This window comes from Gossypium raimondii, chromosome 5 (assembly GCF_025698545.1).
Source record: "Gossypium raimondii isolate GPD5lz chromosome 5, ASM2569854v1, whole genome shotgun sequence".
NCBI lineage: Eukaryota > Viridiplantae > Streptophyta > Magnoliopsida > Malvales > Malvaceae > Gossypium > Gossypium raimondii.
In genome coordinates, this window is record NC_068569.1 from 8,078,055 (window position 1) to 8,095,715 (window position 17,661).

At 34.5% G+C, this 17,661-nt stretch overlaps 2 protein-coding genes and 1 long non-coding RNA gene across 4 annotated transcripts; 1 reads left to right on the forward strand and 2 right to left on the reverse strand.

Moving 5' to 3' along the window:
* Window positions 1-1,156: 1,156 nt before the first annotated feature.
* Window positions 1,157-5,618, forward strand: LOC105768888 (P-loop NTPase domain-containing protein LPA1 homolog 1). Its single transcript, XM_052630947.1, is given in 9 exon segments — window positions 1,157-1,491; window positions 1,598-1,755; window positions 2,580-2,914; window positions 3,240-3,321; window positions 3,423-3,848; window positions 3,934-4,671; window positions 4,860-4,970; window positions 5,216-5,395; window positions 5,398-5,618. Coding segments are annotated over 8 exon segments (2,151 nt in total). The 5' UTR covers window positions 1,157-1,491; window positions 1,598-1,608; the 3' UTR covers window positions 5,530-5,618.
* A 1,134-nt stretch (window positions 5,619-6,752) lies between these two features.
* On the reverse strand, window positions 6,753-8,611 carry LOC128041276 (pentatricopeptide repeat-containing protein At2g28050). The gene has a single exon (XM_052630948.1). The coding sequence runs from the start codon at window positions 8,542-8,544 to the stop codon at window positions 7,141-7,143; it is 1,404 nt and encodes a 467-aa protein (XP_052486908.1). The 5' UTR covers window positions 8,545-8,611; the 3' UTR covers window positions 6,753-7,140.
* Window positions 8,612-10,426: 1,815 nt separating this feature from the next.
* On the reverse strand, window positions 10,427-14,839 carry LOC105770690 (uncharacterized). 2 transcript variants are annotated; one of them, XR_001126288.2, is made up of 3 exons: window positions 14,262-14,773; window positions 13,926-14,124; window positions 10,427-13,799 (listed from the first exon to the last, which is right to left on the reverse strand). It is a non-coding gene; the product is annotated as an uncharacterized LOC105770690 (long non-coding RNA). The 2 variants fall into 2 exon arrangements; XR_001126284.2 differs by having other exon boundaries at window positions 13,926-14,839.
* Between the last annotated feature and the right edge of the window lie 2,822 nt (window positions 14,840-17,661).

Sequence of the window (17,661 nt, forward strand, 5' to 3'; positions counted from 1 at the left end):
GAACCCTACTTGTCTCCTCCTTATTAATAATATTAAATGCATTTCAATTATTTATCATGTTATTATCATTTCCATTGACATGGTATTGAGTTAATTTTGTACACCAACTTTATTAACAATTTTATCAATACACAAAGGCAAAGTCAAAATTTTTTTTTTAGGGGGCTGAGATTAAATTATAATTTTTTACAATAATAAAAATACAATTGCACTGCTTTAATAACCTATATCTTTATAATTTTAAAAAGATTAAATAAAAAATTTAACATTTTTAGGGGACCAAAGTGCAATTTTAACTTTACTAATTTAAAATTTTTAAAAATTGAAAGGAACTAAATGAAAAAAAAATCATTTTAGAGGTGGTCGGGTCCCTACCAACCCCTAACTACGCCCCTGTCAATAGATATACAAATAATGTGAGCAAAACAATTTATATAATAACATCAAAATGTATAATAAGATATTGATTAAAGTGGGAAACAAATTATAGATGGTAGTGGATGGGTTCAATATTAACATTTGTTTTGTTTTTTTTGGTTCTTCTTGGAAATAAGAGAACAACAAACTACTTTGTAATGTTATAATTTATTTAAAATATACAAGGCTATCTTATTCCACCACTTTACATTATCAATCTCAACGCTGCCTTGGATTGAGTTGGACTCGGTTGTATGAAAAAAAGAGTAAAGAATTTAAAAAGAGAAAGCAAAATGATTTCCCTTAATTATGGTCGGTTAAAGTCAATGATGTAAATTTCAAAGAGAAAAACAATAATGTAATTGCGGGAATGAATTATTTCTAATTGCATTTGATTAGTATGGTAATGGGGCAGAATTAGATGAACAGTAGTCAATTTCTCTACTTTTAGTATTTTAACTTTTTATCTGATATTTGAATTTAAAATCGGATAATTTAACACTCTCAAATCAGCAATTAGAATTTTAGATGATGTGAAATTAAAAAAAAATATTGAAGAATTACTTGAAGCCAGACGAGGAGAGCGAAGATTTTCGTCTTTACGCCCTATACTATTTAGATTTTACTTCAATTGCCGCTCATCTTACACGTGCCAATAGAATGGAAGGGCCCGCACTCCTACCCGTTTCAGTTTACAAATTATAAATACTCTTTTTCCCGATGCTTGCTTCCCTCAAAACCAAAAGTAATTCCTTCTCCCACAGAAGGTGATGTCAGCCTGTTTCCTTCCTCCGATCGGGTTTTTGCATTGAAGACAAGGAAAGAAGTACAAGGAAATAAGGGACTCGTGGAAGGCTCGCGTGATTCGTGGCATAGTGATGACTCCATCAACACATTGCTACCGATGATTTCCCTCTGATTTTCTTCGCTCCTACTTCAGATTGGCTTTTCTCGTATTTCATGAGTCATAGACAAAATAAACCCTAAAAGTCCCCCTTTTTTCCTCTCTCTTCCCCATTCGGGCAATTGTTTCTTGTTTTTCTTTTCAGGTGATTTCGCTGTATATAATTTCAGGTTGGATTTCTCTACTGCTCTTCATCTATTATCCTGCATTGCGTTATTTCACAACGTTGACGTTCTGATTTGATTTATTTTTTTCTTTTTTCATTTTGGTGCGCAGAGATACTGAAGATGGGAGAGTTAGCGAAGGTGTTGTATATAGTGGTGGTCGACGAAGGTGAGAAGAGGGACAAGGAGACGTCGTCGTTCCGATACACGCGTCCTGTTCTTCAAAGCACCCTCCAACTCATGGGCTGCAAAGCTCGTCATGCTTTCAAGGTTTTTTTTTTTTTTTTTTAAATTTCAGCGAATTATGGTTTTTTCGTTTGATAAAACTTTTTTTTTCCTTTTTGATCGATTGATAAACTATACTTATGAAATTATAAAATTAAAATGTGGATGCTGAGTTGTTAGATCTGTATTTCTGATAACGTGTTCATAAAATTCCTTTCCAATTTTATATGCTTTTTAGTTTTAATGCCGAGTCAAAACTATCATATTTTAAGATTTTGATAGTAGCAGCGATTTTATTTTATTTTTGCTTCAGTTTGTCAAAGAATCATCTTTCTGTCGTTGTCATAGAATTTCGACTGAATATAACTTCTCATTCTACCTTTAAAAACGAGATGCTCCTATTTATTTCCGGAAAATTTGTTGGGACTTCTGCAAATGAACGAAATCAATTATGACGGAATTAGTTCTGATCTGTTTCCATTTAGCTGTCATCGCCGGGTTCTGGATCTTGTTCTACCATGTCATGATGTGGGCCCTAGTGATTTTATTGCCTAATAATATTCATGTTGTCTGTTTAATTTTCTATTTGTAAATTGCTTTCTGCTTCCAATTGGGAGAGAAATCTTCCTTATCATCTTCAGTGAGAGGTTGAGACTAGAATCAGTTGCTTTATGTATGTATGCATGTTGAGATTGACGCTTGGTCATTTCCTCAATCAGAATTCTTGTCTGCTTTTACGCTGTAGTTGTTGAGATATGTCGTTTCATATTTAATTTTCTAGTTTGACATAAGTGTTTTTTTCTCTTGTTCCTTAGTTGTTATGGAAAGTAGATCCTCTTGCTGAATGCATTCTCTGTATTTCTTACCAGATTAGCAGCCGGGTTTTTGAGTTGGTAAGAAGTGAAGCTTCTTACAGTTCACTTCTTCAACAGGGAAGTGAGACATTGAATTCTGATGGTTTGAGATGGAACTCTGAAAAGGAAGATGCCTATTCTAACTTTAATGACTTCCAAAGAGCAGAGGCAGGCAGCCGTTTAACTTCAAACGAAGATGATAGAAATAAGGGTATACCATTTGAGCTGTACAAAAGACGTACATCTGTAGTTGTTAAAAGAGAAGCTTTCTTAGATGTTGTCTGTGATGCTCTGGCTGAATACAAGTATGTTGGTCCTAACCAGAGGGCTGACTTGGTTCTGGCATGCAGGTATTGTATGACTACTTATACTTGCAATAAGAAATTGCTATAATGTATGTCATAAATTCAATTCTTGCGTGGGGAATATGCCCCAATTCGTTTAAATTTCCTCTTCTCTTGCAAATTTCTAGAGGTGATTGTGTTGTGATAGCATGGAGATTTGTAATTCACACTTTTTTATTGTGTCTTATTTGACATGACAAAACATTCCTAGAATATATTTCAATAGATAGACTATTCAAGCATGATTTTCTTTATTATCACAAGTACCAAGTAAATTTTTAATGTAAGGTGTATTGTCTCCCATTGTAATTGTATTTGGTCTTCATTGCAGAATCCGAGAGAAGAAGGAATCTGTTACTGTGCTGTTGTGTGGCACTAGTGGTTGTGGCAAATCTACTTTGTCTGCTTTGCTGGTATCTTTATTTTACATATCTACAATTTGCGTGGTGCTAGTGGCTCTCTAACTACATTCTCTTACATCGCTAATCTTTGTGCTTTTGATAATTACATGCAGGGTAGTAGGTTGGGAATTACAACTGTGATTTCAACAGACTCTATTCGTCACATGATGCGGAGTTTTGTAAATGAGAAGGAAAATCCTTTACTCTGGGCTTCAACCTACCATGCTGGGGAGTGCTTGGATCCTGTGGCTGTTACAGAAGCTAAGGCTAAAAAAAGAGCAAAAAAGTTGGCTGGCATTTCTCAGTCACTGTCGAAGAGTGAGCTAGCTGATCTTACTTCAGCTGGCAAGTCTGATGCCAGGCCAGGGGAGAGTAATTCTACTGGTACTGAATTGATCGGTCCCAGACAGATGGCAGTCGAAGGATTCAAGGCACAAAGTGAGATGGTCATTGACAGTCTAGACAGACTAATTACTGCATGGGAAGAGAGGAAAGAGTCTGTAGTAGTCGAGGGTGTTCACCTAAGCCTTAATTTTGTTGTAAGTAGACATTTGGTTGTTTCCCTGCCATCGGATCTCATTGCCTCTTTTATTTTTTATATTTATTCTTTATCTTCATGTGCAGATGGGGCTTATGAAGAAACACCCCTCAATCATACCATTCATGATTTACATTACAAATGAAGACAAACACTTGGAAAGATTTGCAGTTCGTGCGAAGTACATGACATTGGACCCTGCTAAAAATAAGTATGTGAAGTATATAAGGAATATCAGGACAATACAAGATTATCTATGTAAACGAGCTGACAAGCATTTTGTCCCCAAAATAAACAACACAAATGTTGACAAAAGTGTGGCAGCCATACATGCAACAGTTTTCAGTTGCCTCCGTAGGCGCGAAGCTGGGGAGACACTGTATGATCCTATAACAAATACAGTCGCTGTCATTGATGAGGAATACCGGAATCAGTGTGCTGCCAATTCACTGAGCTCCAAGGGTATGTTTCAATTGATCCACAGGAGTGGTTCTTCTAGGCAACTAATGGCTCTTCTTAACAAAGATGGATCTGTGGCGAAGGCTTGGTCAGTTGAATCCATTGATAGTAATGGGAGGCCCATCTCTGGCCATGGAACTGAGGGTTTGAGTGGCATGCCCTTGTATGGACCTTTAACAATCGGCAAGGCTGAACCTGTTAATCTTCAATTTGGCCACTATGGAATTAGTGCCTGGCCTAGTGATGGAGGCACAAGTCATGCTGGAAGTGTAGATGAGTCGAGATTTGATGGGACTGATAATGGTAGTAGATACCAATCTTCCTGCTGCAGCTCACCAAGAATGTCTGATGGTCCTTCAAAGGAGGTAGTATCTTACAGTTTTTTTCTTTTCCTTTTAGAAATTTCTTTATCAATGCTTGTAGTTATCTTTGATGTGCTAATGTCAAATGAGATGAACAAAAAAAACTGAATTTACTTTTAATGCTACTAGTCTTAATTATTATTGCTTTATTATATTAGACTCAGTTTTTTTATTCTATTTCTGTCTGACAGCTAATGGAGGAAAACTCAGTGTTCGGCAGTGATGAAGAAGTTGACGATCCACCCGAGGTGGACAGTGATGAGGATTTTAGTGATGACTGTGACAAACGAGACCTTGAAGAGGTATGACAATGAACTTGTGTTAGATTGTCCAAGAGATGAAAAATGTATATCATTATGACATTGGTTTTAGAGAGAATTTGCAAGCTACGCAATTATACCTAGAGGAGTTATTATTAGTTCGTTATATATGTTGTTTTATGACATTCATTTTGTGAAAGTTGAATGATTGAAATGGCATTAAGTTCCTACAGCTTTAAGATTGGGAATGAATGCTACTAAAAATTTTATTGATTTCTGTTGTATAGGTAGGCTCTGTTGATGAGGGGTCAACAAAGTCGGATGAAGAGTATGATGACCTGGCAATGCAGGATGTGTGGGACCAAGCAATCCACACAAGAGAGGATCAATATAACAACAATTTGAATGCCTACCATAAAAGCGGAGGAGAGCAGTTGTCTGAGCCACTCTGCTATTACCACCCTTCGGTGTTATGGAGAAGGATGAGAGGGGATTGTCATTAGGTAATGTGCAGACAACAAAACCCTCCCTCGGCATTCCGCCCATGGGGAATAATAATGGATCCATAATCAGTGATCCCATTCTTTCTGGGGCTCCTTAGAATTAGCGGAACAAATTTTGTTCATCGCATTTTAGTTTTATAACTAATCTTTTCCTGGCTTTGTGTAATTTACCGGGTCATTTAGTTTACTCTCATGTTGGGAAAGGGCAATGATGCTTTAAAAAGCGAGGATTCCAGTAACCATTTTATCCCTCGCCAGCACCCCCCCCCCCCCAAAAAAATCATTATGTGTGATGCCAACGGGTATAAATAAGCGCCTCTATGAAATAGGAAGAAATGTTCAAATACGCCATAATCTTATTTAAAGGAAACAAAGACAACATAAAATAACATAGTTTGAAAATTTAAAACTTATATAAAAAGAAACACGAAGACAAAGCAAAATAAAATAAAATAGTTCCAAGCCCAACTAGTTCATCGCACCTAAATCCTCACAACGCAGTGATGATGGAAGATTTCAACATGTATATAAATGGAGCAAAGAAAACTATTCTCCATTCATGTTTCAGAGTAGCTCCGTATTGTTCATTTTAAACCCTCTTTTGTCAATAAATGAGCTACTCTATGAGCATGAATGAGCCTACACTATCTGAAATGTTTGATTAGAACTTTCCATCTTCAACATGGGCATTGATCTTATGTGCTGAGCTTTTTAATTATTGAGAGAGAATCTCTTTCAATTTCGATCTGACGCAAATAGTAAAAGCCTAATTACATGCCAATGCATTTACTACAAAAACGTCAAGTACGTTTTTATTGTTATAAACCCATGCTGCCATTATTTGTTTCTCATGATTTCTGCTAATCACTCCTGCACTTGCTTGGTTCAATGTTTACAGAAACCCCACATTGAAATTGAGTTTGACCAAGGGGCAATAAGCGGTGACCAGGTTATTGTAATAAGAACCAGTGATGAAGCTACCATGGAAATCAAATTAAGCTCACAGAAAAAAGAGACAGTGAAGGTATGAGTCTCTTTAGCACCTTCATGGATATGTGCTCTAACCATTCTGTCAAGTTAAAAAAATATAGAGATAAAAAACACTATATATACATTTTTTTTTCATTGACGTTCTAGGTAGGAAAAATGTAAAATCTAAAAAAAAAAAAAATTTGTCTGTTCATTACTCAGTAGAGTTGAAAAAATATGAAAGAAAAATAAATAAAACATATTTAAATTTGCGTAAGTTTGAACTTACATCTCTCAATTTCTCTCCTCTTATAATTTTTTATTATGTATTAAAATGAAAAATAGTCAACTCTTTTATTTTCTTGAATACCAAACACACTCAAATTTTATTTTCTTTTCACTTTTCCTTCCAGTTTTTCACTCAACCTTAGCATGAAGGGTGAACAACAAGAAAGAAGAGAGAAAACATGCAGGAAAAAAGCAATAATTCTTTACAAGTGGAAATGCTAATTGTCTAGGAGGAAATTGGAATACAAATCTTATTGCATAAACAATTAAGCGGGAGAACTACCTCATCTAGGATGTCAATTTAAGACACGAATCCTACGTTAACATTGTATATATTGGCGTTGGAGCACTTAGATGCATCTGATACAAAAATGCTCAACCAAATCAAATAAGTTCCAAGTCACTGAGTAACATTATGAGTCTCATGACGCAGCATCCCCACTCCTGCAATATTAGCTGATTGCAGATGTGAAGCTTACCGCCTTCGGGCATATACCCCTTTTAATCATTATGTTCATAAGCATCTTTGCTTTCTCAGTCTGATAAGTTTCACACAATATTTCCCCCATCTGATTAAATACAGCTATATCAGCTTGAAATCCTTTCCTCTCCATATCGATTCGCAACTCAAAAGCTTCATCAGCCATTCCATTCTGGCAAAATCTATCAATCAACATGTCATACATAACCTTGTCCAACTCAAATCCCATCTTTTGCATCTCCTCCACATACTTCATAGCCACTTCCATTCCTCCAACCTTAGAGTACCAATTTATTATAGGGCAAAATGTATCAGCATTTGGCTTTACACCTCTATCCCTCATTCTGCCTAACAACAATAACACACTCTCTATCGCTCCTAATTTACAATACCCATTTATCATCAAATTATACAAATAAGTATCAACTCTCAAACCCTTGTCATGCATCTCCATAACCAACCTTTCAGCTGCTTCAATTTTCCAATAGCTTGAATACCCATCAATCAGAAATTTATATGTCTCCACATTAAATCCTACTCCCCCTTTTCTCATCAAACCTAACACCAAATCCAACTCCTCAAAGTCCCATCTTTTTACACACGAATCTATCAATATATTAAAAGTTATTACATTAGGTTTAATCCCTCTGCCAGACATCTCCTCCATTATCTCTCTAGCTTTCTTTATATCCCCATTTCTACACATTCCATCAATCACACATGTCAATGAATAAACAGAAATTTCAAGACCTGATTGTACCATTTGACCAAAGAAATCTAAAACCAACCCCAATTCATCCGCTTTCTTAAGAGTATTTAAATGAACAGTACAAGTTCTCTCATTGATCTTAATCCCATTATCCTTCATATAATCAAATGTCTTGGATGCCTCACTAAAATTCCCATTATCAGAGTAAACTTTAAGCATGAAATTAAACAACTTTGTGGTAACTTTAGACTCAAAACAGCAATTCTCAACAGCGGAAGCTATAACAAGAAAAGGGTACCTGAGATTCTCATCAACAGACAAAGTTTTCAACATGGCTTCAGCATCGGCAAACAGCCTGGCTTTCAGGAGCCTACAAATAAGGATCAAGTGATCCTGAAGATGGGGTTTGAAGGAAAGCAAAGATTGGTTATTGGCAACAAAGTTGAAGAAACGAAAGCACTTGGAGGCTTTGAGATCTGGGTTAGAGAGGATATCACGAAAAGTGGTGGGGGTGAGAGAGGGGAGAGCAGAGGCATCGAGGGGGGTGGCAGGTTTTAGAAAGTGGGAGATAAAGTCGGGAAGGTGTTGAAAGTGTTTGGGGGAAAGGGTTGAAGCCGAGGATTTCTTAACAGTTTTGAGGGTGTTGAGAAAGTTTTGGAGAGTCATTTGGAGTTGGGGACCCAACTGGACTGCCAATACCTCTAAATCAATCCTTCTTTTCTTTTTTCACAAATCACCTCTCAAGAGTCTTACATAAATATTCATCTAAATTATACTTTTAAATAATTTATAAATAAATTATTGATTTAGAAGAAAAAAAGGACAATTTCCTTTTCTGAATTTGAGGGATAAATTGTTTATTTAAATTCTTAAAATCCATTAAGGATGAACCATTCTCAACTATTTATATGTTTGTATTCAGGATTTCAATCTCTTCTCTAAATCATATTACTGTAAAATTGAATTCAGGTGTCCTCTCAGCTTGGATTTCGGTTCTGCTTCACCACCTTCTTTCTCGGGCTGTGACTGAATCTAAAACTGGGCCTAATCTGTTGGTTTCTTGTTGAAGGGACTTACCTTTTTGTTTTGCTTGCTTTTTAATTTTTATTTATTTATAGAATAAAAAGTTATTATTTTAATTATAATTTGTAAATTCTATTATTATTTGATTTCAGTCTTTAATCCTGCTGTTAGTTTTTAGGAATGTTATCTGAATTGATTAAGATATTAATTCAAGAAAAGTTTTAGACCAATTGAAATAAACCAATTCAATTAAATTCACACTTAAATTGATTTTAATATTTTTATTAATTACTTTTTAATTATTTTTATGAGTATTATTGTCCATACAGAAAGACCTGAATTCGAATATGCTGAAGCACATTATTTTCTAATTTATGAGATGAGAAGAAACTTTTAATTATGTTGAGAATAATTTACAATCGATTAAAAATTCAAAACTGAAATCTGATGTCCAATAAATCAATTTATCGATTTGAAGAAACTAAATTGCGAGCACGGTGGGTGAGTGGTTGACAGGAAGCACAAGACCATCTGTTCTCAAACACCAAGCAGTAAGTCTAACTTTGGAAGGTCGCTTCTACTGAATTGCCATTCAAAGCCACTAGAAGATGTTTAGGGATATGGGGGACGAACAGATTAGCTTTGCCCCACTCAACCTTATCCTGCTTTATTCTCAATGCAATTTTGCTATCAAATTCAACTGCGCCTGCCACTTCTCTAAGATGCAAAAGTTTAATACTCCATACACATCTGCCTTATTAACAGCTTTGAGTTTTTGACCCACTAGCGTCTTCATAACAATAACGTTGCATGAATTACTGCACCCTTTCAGCTTCATTACATTATTATGGGCACGGCTGCCCTTTTCTTTTTTCAGTGAAAGATCTCATTCCATAGACCCATCTGCTGGTCCTTCACTTGCATGCCTGCCACGTGCACGCCCACTGATCAGATGGACCATAATCGGACCATTCTGGCTTTTGGAGACCATTCAACAAACATTCTATCACCATTTGACAAAATTTTGCTGGGGACCAGCTTGCTTGAAATGGCTAATCCCACTTTTCATACGCACGCACATGCATCGGCATGAACCAGTCTAAGACGAAAACCTATACGATAATATATCAATATCATTTTTCCTTCATGGGGTGCCGAAGCATATAGACATAATTTCATCAATACTTGTAAACTAAGAAGGAAAAGCTTCTTCTTTTTTTAAGTATTACTTCATCAAATTTCTTTTCCCCATATGTGTATTTCCCATGTGTTGTTTAGTTGTTGTATGTGCGCAGCATCGAGATGAGTTGGAAACCATCACCCATCATTCGTTCAAACAACAGCTAGCATCTCAAATATCTGAATTCTTCTTTTGATATTCACACTGTACCACATGCACTTCAACTTTCGTTATCAGTAACTAATGTGCACTACCTCTAATTTCCCAAAAGAACACAAATATCAGAGAGAATTCACAGTTATCTTGTATTATGCCTAAGACCAAGATCAATTGTCGACATATATATTTGCTCTGAAAATTTTATTGATATTATTGAAGGTAAAAAGGTATTACAGCAAACAATATTACCACGCAAGCAGGCCCTACAGTCCTGTGAATAACATCATCAACAACAAAATAGTCCACCGAAGACGAAGACAATTCAAACAACCCCGAAAGCTGGAACGGCAGCCCACATAGCAACCAGCAAAGCAATACCATCCAACCAGCATAAGCACAGCAACAAGAACATGAAGATATTGGAGCCATCCACTCCACCTTTTGCAAAGCAGTTCGATTCTCTATGACCCATCCAGCATTTGAAAAAGTTTGAGAAACAGTGAAGATGTCAAATCCAGTAGCTACAACCAAGCATTGCCTCTCTTTTAATTGATTTGCCATGGAAACGATGGAATCATAGAGAAATCATACTTTTTGCTTAACCCCGTTCCCAACCTCGGAAAACAATAAAAAACTAACAAAAATAATTTGATGAAAAAATATCTAAATGACAACTTAACTAGATCACAGCATAACTAACATTACAGCATTAATTCTGCAAAAGAACTGAAAATCATCATAATCCAAGTGTACCAGCGGACAGCCTATAACACGACATGACATGGAATCTCACCACAAGAATATGTTTTACAAAGTAGTAGGACCACTTATAGAAATCATTACTGCGAAATATTTTGTTGACAAAATACTAATTTACCTCTGAGTCCCAGCTGGTGAATCCTACAATTAGATTTCTTTCTTCCATCACAGCTGCAGTACTAATGTTTTTATTAGACATGGTTCCTATAGCTAAGATGCCCTAGGCATATGTAGTGCTTGATTATAACCAGTACTTTAGATTTTCAGATGTGCATTAAGAATAGCTGAAAGGAGAATGAATCATATCGATATATATTCGGTCATGTCTCAAAAAATGACCGATAGATAAGAGATATAAGTACAAGAACGAACAAGTCTATTGATTGAGCACAAGCTTAGACTTTAGGATGCCAACTCATTTATATATACACAATTAACACTGCAAGAGATGACAATACAAAGTAAAATTATCATACACGTGTACTAAAATATGTTACAGTAGACAAGGGGAAAATTGGGTTGTAATTTGATTAGATAAACTGTTGTATTTCATAGTCAACAATGTTTGCTGAAAGGGGAAAATATTAAGTCATTTTGGACTGGAGTATTACTAAGCTTACAGTTTGTGAACCAACATATAAGGCGGTGAGAAATAAGAGAAGATCTCAAATAGAGTAACAAGTATGATAAAAACCACAATATCATGATAAGCTAATGCTTTAGGCTAAGCTTGAAAATATTCCACTCTTATAACTGGCTTCTTGTTTTAGCAGATATATATGAGAAAAAGAAATATATATATATATATATATAGTGATTCCTGTTACTGCATATGTGTACTAGCTGCAGCCATTGTACGGTATCAATGCATCCTTGTCTTTCTTTTGGAGAACGAGAGAAAAATTAAAATGGGGCCACCATTAACTAATGATAAGATGAGACTTCAATTTTCTAATCCATGAGCATCTGTAATTCTGATGATTATTAAGATTAAAGCAGATGGTAAGGGTAATGTTTCATATGAGTACCAGTCAGAGTTGATGAACAAGAATTTCAGAATAATTTCTCTCAAACAAGCATTTGCAATGCTTTTAAGGAAGAATATACGATATATATATTTACCAGCTAACTATTATAAAAGTTTGAAATAACATGATTTCAAGTTTATTAGGTTTAAAATTATTCAGTGAGTTTTGTAAAAAGCATTCTAAGCAAATATGAAGGAACTAACGATTGAAGTTTACTTGGTTCAGCTATTGATCATTGAGTTTGTGGGAGAACTATTCTTTCACAACTACTCAAGTATAATATCCCAAAAGTCAAACTGAAAAAATAGCACAAAGTATATTTTGTAAGCTAGCTTGTTAATCAACTTCTGAACATGAAATATAAGAACATTTAAGTTGTTGATTTGACTGTCATAAATGAATAAACAGAAGTCGATAAGAAACTGTGTAAGTATATAATGTTCAAATAACTGCCATAAAAATAGGAGAGACGGATATAATCCAAGGTATAATGATGAGTGGATGACTACACTCACTCACGGGAGAGAACTAAACGGATCAAAATAAAGATTAGAGAAGAAAACAAAGCTAAAGGCCCAAGTTCCAATGCCCACTCATTACAAATTTCCATATGTAATACTTGCTAGACCACAATATATACACAGAAAACCCTGAAATATTTTTTCTTCTAAGAACTTGTTTAACATATAATATATATAAATTCTAAATGCTTTTCGAACCAAAGTAAAACTAAGAGCTTCATAAGACCTATAAGCCAAATCTAGAGAAGAACCCCATTTCTAACAGATGGAAACATTGAAATTACAACATGCAAAAGGAAAGTTGATTCACACTACGCATGCTAACGACGTAGTACTGCTACTTTCTTCGCTTAACGCTTTATTTCTCTTTAAAGTAGAACAGACTGTAAAAAAAGGATTTCCCAGAATTAGTAACTTATAATAAGGTTATACGGTGTTAGAGTTGATAATTAGTGGGCCAAACTTTTCGTGTCAGTTTTGGCTTAGAATTAATGCAGCAGTAAGGAACTTAGCTGAAAGAAACTATGGGCATATACCTTTAACATATACATATATATGATTACCAAAGCTTGGAAAGTGATAGAGGCACACGGATATCCATAATTTTACACACACTGAATTATCCCTTTCATGACTGAAGAAGCAAATTTAGAGACTTTTATGAAGCAAGTTAATGTGTTACGTGTATTATTGAAAGGGATGACATATAGGTGGGGCTGGATAGTCTGAGAGAGAAAGAGAGAACATGTTTCAGGGTCCAAGTTGCAAAGATGCGCCTCTGGTGGATGGTCCACCAACAAAGGGTGATGGCTGATTAGTGCAAAAGCCCATCAAACTCAAAACAATGGCAATGGCAATGGCAATGTGACATGTTCCCACCATCATCTCTCCTCCACACATGAAGTTCCGGACAGCAGTTCCATTTTTCAACGATCTACTGATTCTACAGTTATAATCCACTTGGAAAAATGCCCACAATGTTTTGTTTTTATAAAGTATGTAATCAAATTTCTTTTGAATCTTTTTCCCTAGTGAAGACAAAGGTGGTGGGAAGAACCAAAATTTTAGCAGTAAGCTATTTAGCTGATATCATCAAATCCCATAAACAAACAAATCTAGTATATACCTCATTTCTCTAACCCTTCTTTCCACAGTTTCTGCTTGAACCACTCCTGGAGCCGACCATCCCTAGCTTGTTTAGCTTTCATCGAAGCTCATTAGACCAGAAAGATTGTTCCTTTGCCTGTATATCTGCAAATAACTTGAGTATGAGATAATCAAAATCAAAGATCTGCAGAGTATAGGAATGGATCTAATTTCTTTTAATAGAAGATAACACAAGAGACGAAAAGAAATGGATCAATGATAAAAGTTCACCTTTTTGACATATTCTCTTAAGAGCTTCTTATGTCAAGGCTCCCATCTTTTTCGGTTGCAGGGCAAAGTCTGTTCTCCATGAAAAGGTACCCATTTCCACTGTAGCAGTTTATTTGACTCAGAAGAATAATCATAGATCTACAAGTCAAAGTCCTTTAGAAACACCCTAGTATTCACTATTCGTTAGGCTTAACATACCCTGCAAAGCGAAAAAAAGAAAAAGAGAAAGGCCGTGTAATAAAAGCATCAAATCCATTTTATGGAGAAACCCTTCATTAGTACTTAAAGATTAGCCCGTGAAATCAAGACTGGTATAAAAGAAAAATAAAAACCCACCTGACAACAACAGAAAACAATAGAAGGTGGGGGAAGTTGCAAAGAAAGAATCAACTTCTTTTTGTTGACAAGTGCAAAACTGTACATTTGCAACTGAGATATCTCGAAAGACTCGTATAATTTTTTTTTCCTTGTTTTGTATAGTCGTTTATTGCCGATGCAGCATCATCAAGATTCTCACTTTCAAAGATGTTTGGCAATAAAATTTAGGACAGGGAGGGAAGAAAGGAGAAAGAGGAAAGAGAGTTAGTATTATTATCATCGCCACCGTGCAGTTGCATGTGAATCTTGATGATGCTACTCCCGCAAACAACGACTGTTAATCCATCCATCCATCTATCTCTCCCATATCCTTGCACACATATATAGAAAGAGAGACCGCTTTCGCTAAAACTCGATATCTATCTATATATACACATGAGCTTTATATAAATGGAGACGAGACGGGAGAAAGATCAAGGAGAGTTGAGACGTCGAGTTTGACCCAAAGGACCCAAGAACATCGAAATTTTAGGATGAAAAAAAAAAAGAAAATTAAAGAAAAAAACTTAATGTCCATTAGTTATTCTTTTATTATATTTTTGTATAGCATCAAAGGAGGAGGGGGCACGAGGGCCAGCTGATGTGGCCTGTTACCACTGGATCAAAAATAAAGTGATTACGTGAGAGCTACCCAAGAAGAATCAAACAAGTTGAAGCCTTGAAGTAAAGTTGGATATCTTCTTATTATTTCGACTCAAATGTGTTTGATTTTTCTAAAAAAATGTATTAGTTAATTTTACCACATTTGGATTTGTTCATCCCCACCACTAAATCAACTAAACAATTTTATCCACTAAATATACGTAGGGTCTAGACCTGTCCATGGGCCGGGCGGTCCGGCCTGGCCCGACGGCCCGCCCGAAATATGGGCTTGGGTAAAAAATGAGGCCCGTTTAAAAAAAAGGGCCGAGCCTCGGGCACCACTTTTTTAGCCCGGGCCCGGTCCGGCCCGAATATAATAAATATATATTTTTTAATTTTAAAATACTTTTAAAATATTTTTTATTTTTTTATTTTTAAAATAATTTTTAATGTTTATTAAAAAATGGGTCGGGCCGGGCCAAGCTCGGGCGTATGATATTTTTCCCGGGTCAAGCCTGGGCAAAATTTCAGGCCCATATTTTAGGCCAGGCCAGGCCCGGGCCTAGGAGGCGGGCCGAAAATTTTTTCCGGGCCCGGCCCATGGACAGGTCTACGTAGGGTGAACGTTGGATGAAATTTAGTAATTTTTTTAATTAATCGAGTTTACAGATCGTATTTTATTATCTTAATTTAATTTGAATTTTTTTAAAATCAAGTCAAGTGAAATGAAATTCGAGTCAAGTTGAATCGAATGAAATTATTCAAGTTAAATTAAAAAAAATAAAAGTGTCAAATTAAAATCTCGTTACAGTTTAACTAATTCCATGTTAATCCACTAATTGTACGTAGGAGTGAGCATTCGATCAAATCGAGTGGAAAACTTTCAAGATAATCGAGTGGAAAATTTTCAAGATAATCGAGTTGACAAATCCTATTTGACCATCCTAACTCGATTTGAAATTTTTTTCGAATCAAGTCGAGTGAAATGAAATTCAAGTCGAGCCAAGTCGAATCGAACCGAGTGAATTTGTTTGAGTTAAATTAAAAAATTTAAACATGACAAGTTAAAATCTTGTTACAATCTAATTAATTTTATGTTAGAGCACATAAATTTGAAACCATATATATTTGAAATTTTTTTTGAAAATTATTTTGATTTTTTTTTTTGTAAATTTTGTTGAGACTAATTTACTCATTTTCAAAATTGATAGCGACTAAAAAAGTATTTACATCAATTTATTATTCAAATTATTAGAATTATTTAAGTTATTCGAATTGTAAAATTTAGCTCGACTCGAACTTGAAATTCGAACTACATAACACGATTTTTTTAAATTTTTTCGAATCGAATTGAGTTTTGCTCATCCCCAATTATAGATAATGAATCACAACCTACAATATGTTAGAAAATATTATAGTTATATTTGTTGTAATGACTTTTTAAATTATTTTATTAGTAATGTATCTTAATATGATTATTGAAAAGATTATCTTAATATAGTACACTTATTATATAGAATTATTAATACATTAAATATAAAATATATAAAACCATTGTTTTTTTTCATTATTTTTAATATATTAATCATTATCATTTATACGTAGAAAATCAACTTATTAATATGATAAAGAAAATTAACATATTAATTGTGAATGCCATATTTATAACTAAAGGTGTATGGATCATTTACCTGCCAAATATTGTATTGAAATAAAATCTTAAAATAAATGAAAATTGAAAGTTAAATAAAAAAACTTTTTAATACAATAAGATCTTAAATTTACACGCATATCTAATTAAATTATCATACAGACATAACATGTGTAAGTCCACGAGCACCCTTAATTAATATGTTAAATGCCGGAAAAAACTTAAATATGAGGCCTGCAAATGTGATTTATAAGTTTATAAGATTGAAGAAAATATTTCATTGAGGTTGTAAATAGTTTTTTAATCTAAATATGATTTCAAATCAAAACATAAACATCAAGCAAAATCATGTTTTTAAACTTGGATACTAACGTTAAAAGTACTATGGAAGTCTTTGTACAAAGAGTCGGATTATATTTTGTTCCATTTATTCGATCAGCCACATCAATTTTTAACAGTGAAAACGGATGAAAATTTTATCAGAAATGATCAGTTTGCTCTTTGATCTAACGTGTAGGGACTGATTTGCCCTTTTTTTAGGTAAAGGGGGTAAAATACAATCTAACTTCTAAAATAGAGGTCTTCATGGTACTTTTATTTCATTTTAACTCAAATCAAAATCCCAATATTTTTAGTTTTTGACTCTTTATTAAAGTGTTTTTATTTGAAATTACTTTCTTATCCTCGTTGAAGAAGTTCAACATATTTTTTACTTTATAAGATATGTCTAAAATAGATATATTTTTTACAAAAACACTTTTTAACAGTAATAATAAATATTATCAAAATTTTCAAAAATACATTCCCATGAATATTTTCTAAAATATGTTTTAACTTCAAAAGTGTAGGAGGGAGTCTAGAAGTGATCATGGGTTGGGCTACCCGGCCCGGCCCAACGGCCCACCCAAAAATAGGAGGGATTGGTAAAAATATAGGCCCGAAATATGAGTTTGGACAAAAAATAAGGCCCGTTTAGAAAACGGGCAGGGCCTCAGGTAAATTTTTTTGGCCCGAGCCCGGCCCAAATTATATATTAAATATATAATTTTATTTTTAATCAAATATACTTTTTAAAATTTAATATGCTATTTTCTTTTTAAAATATGCTATTTTGGTGTTATAAAA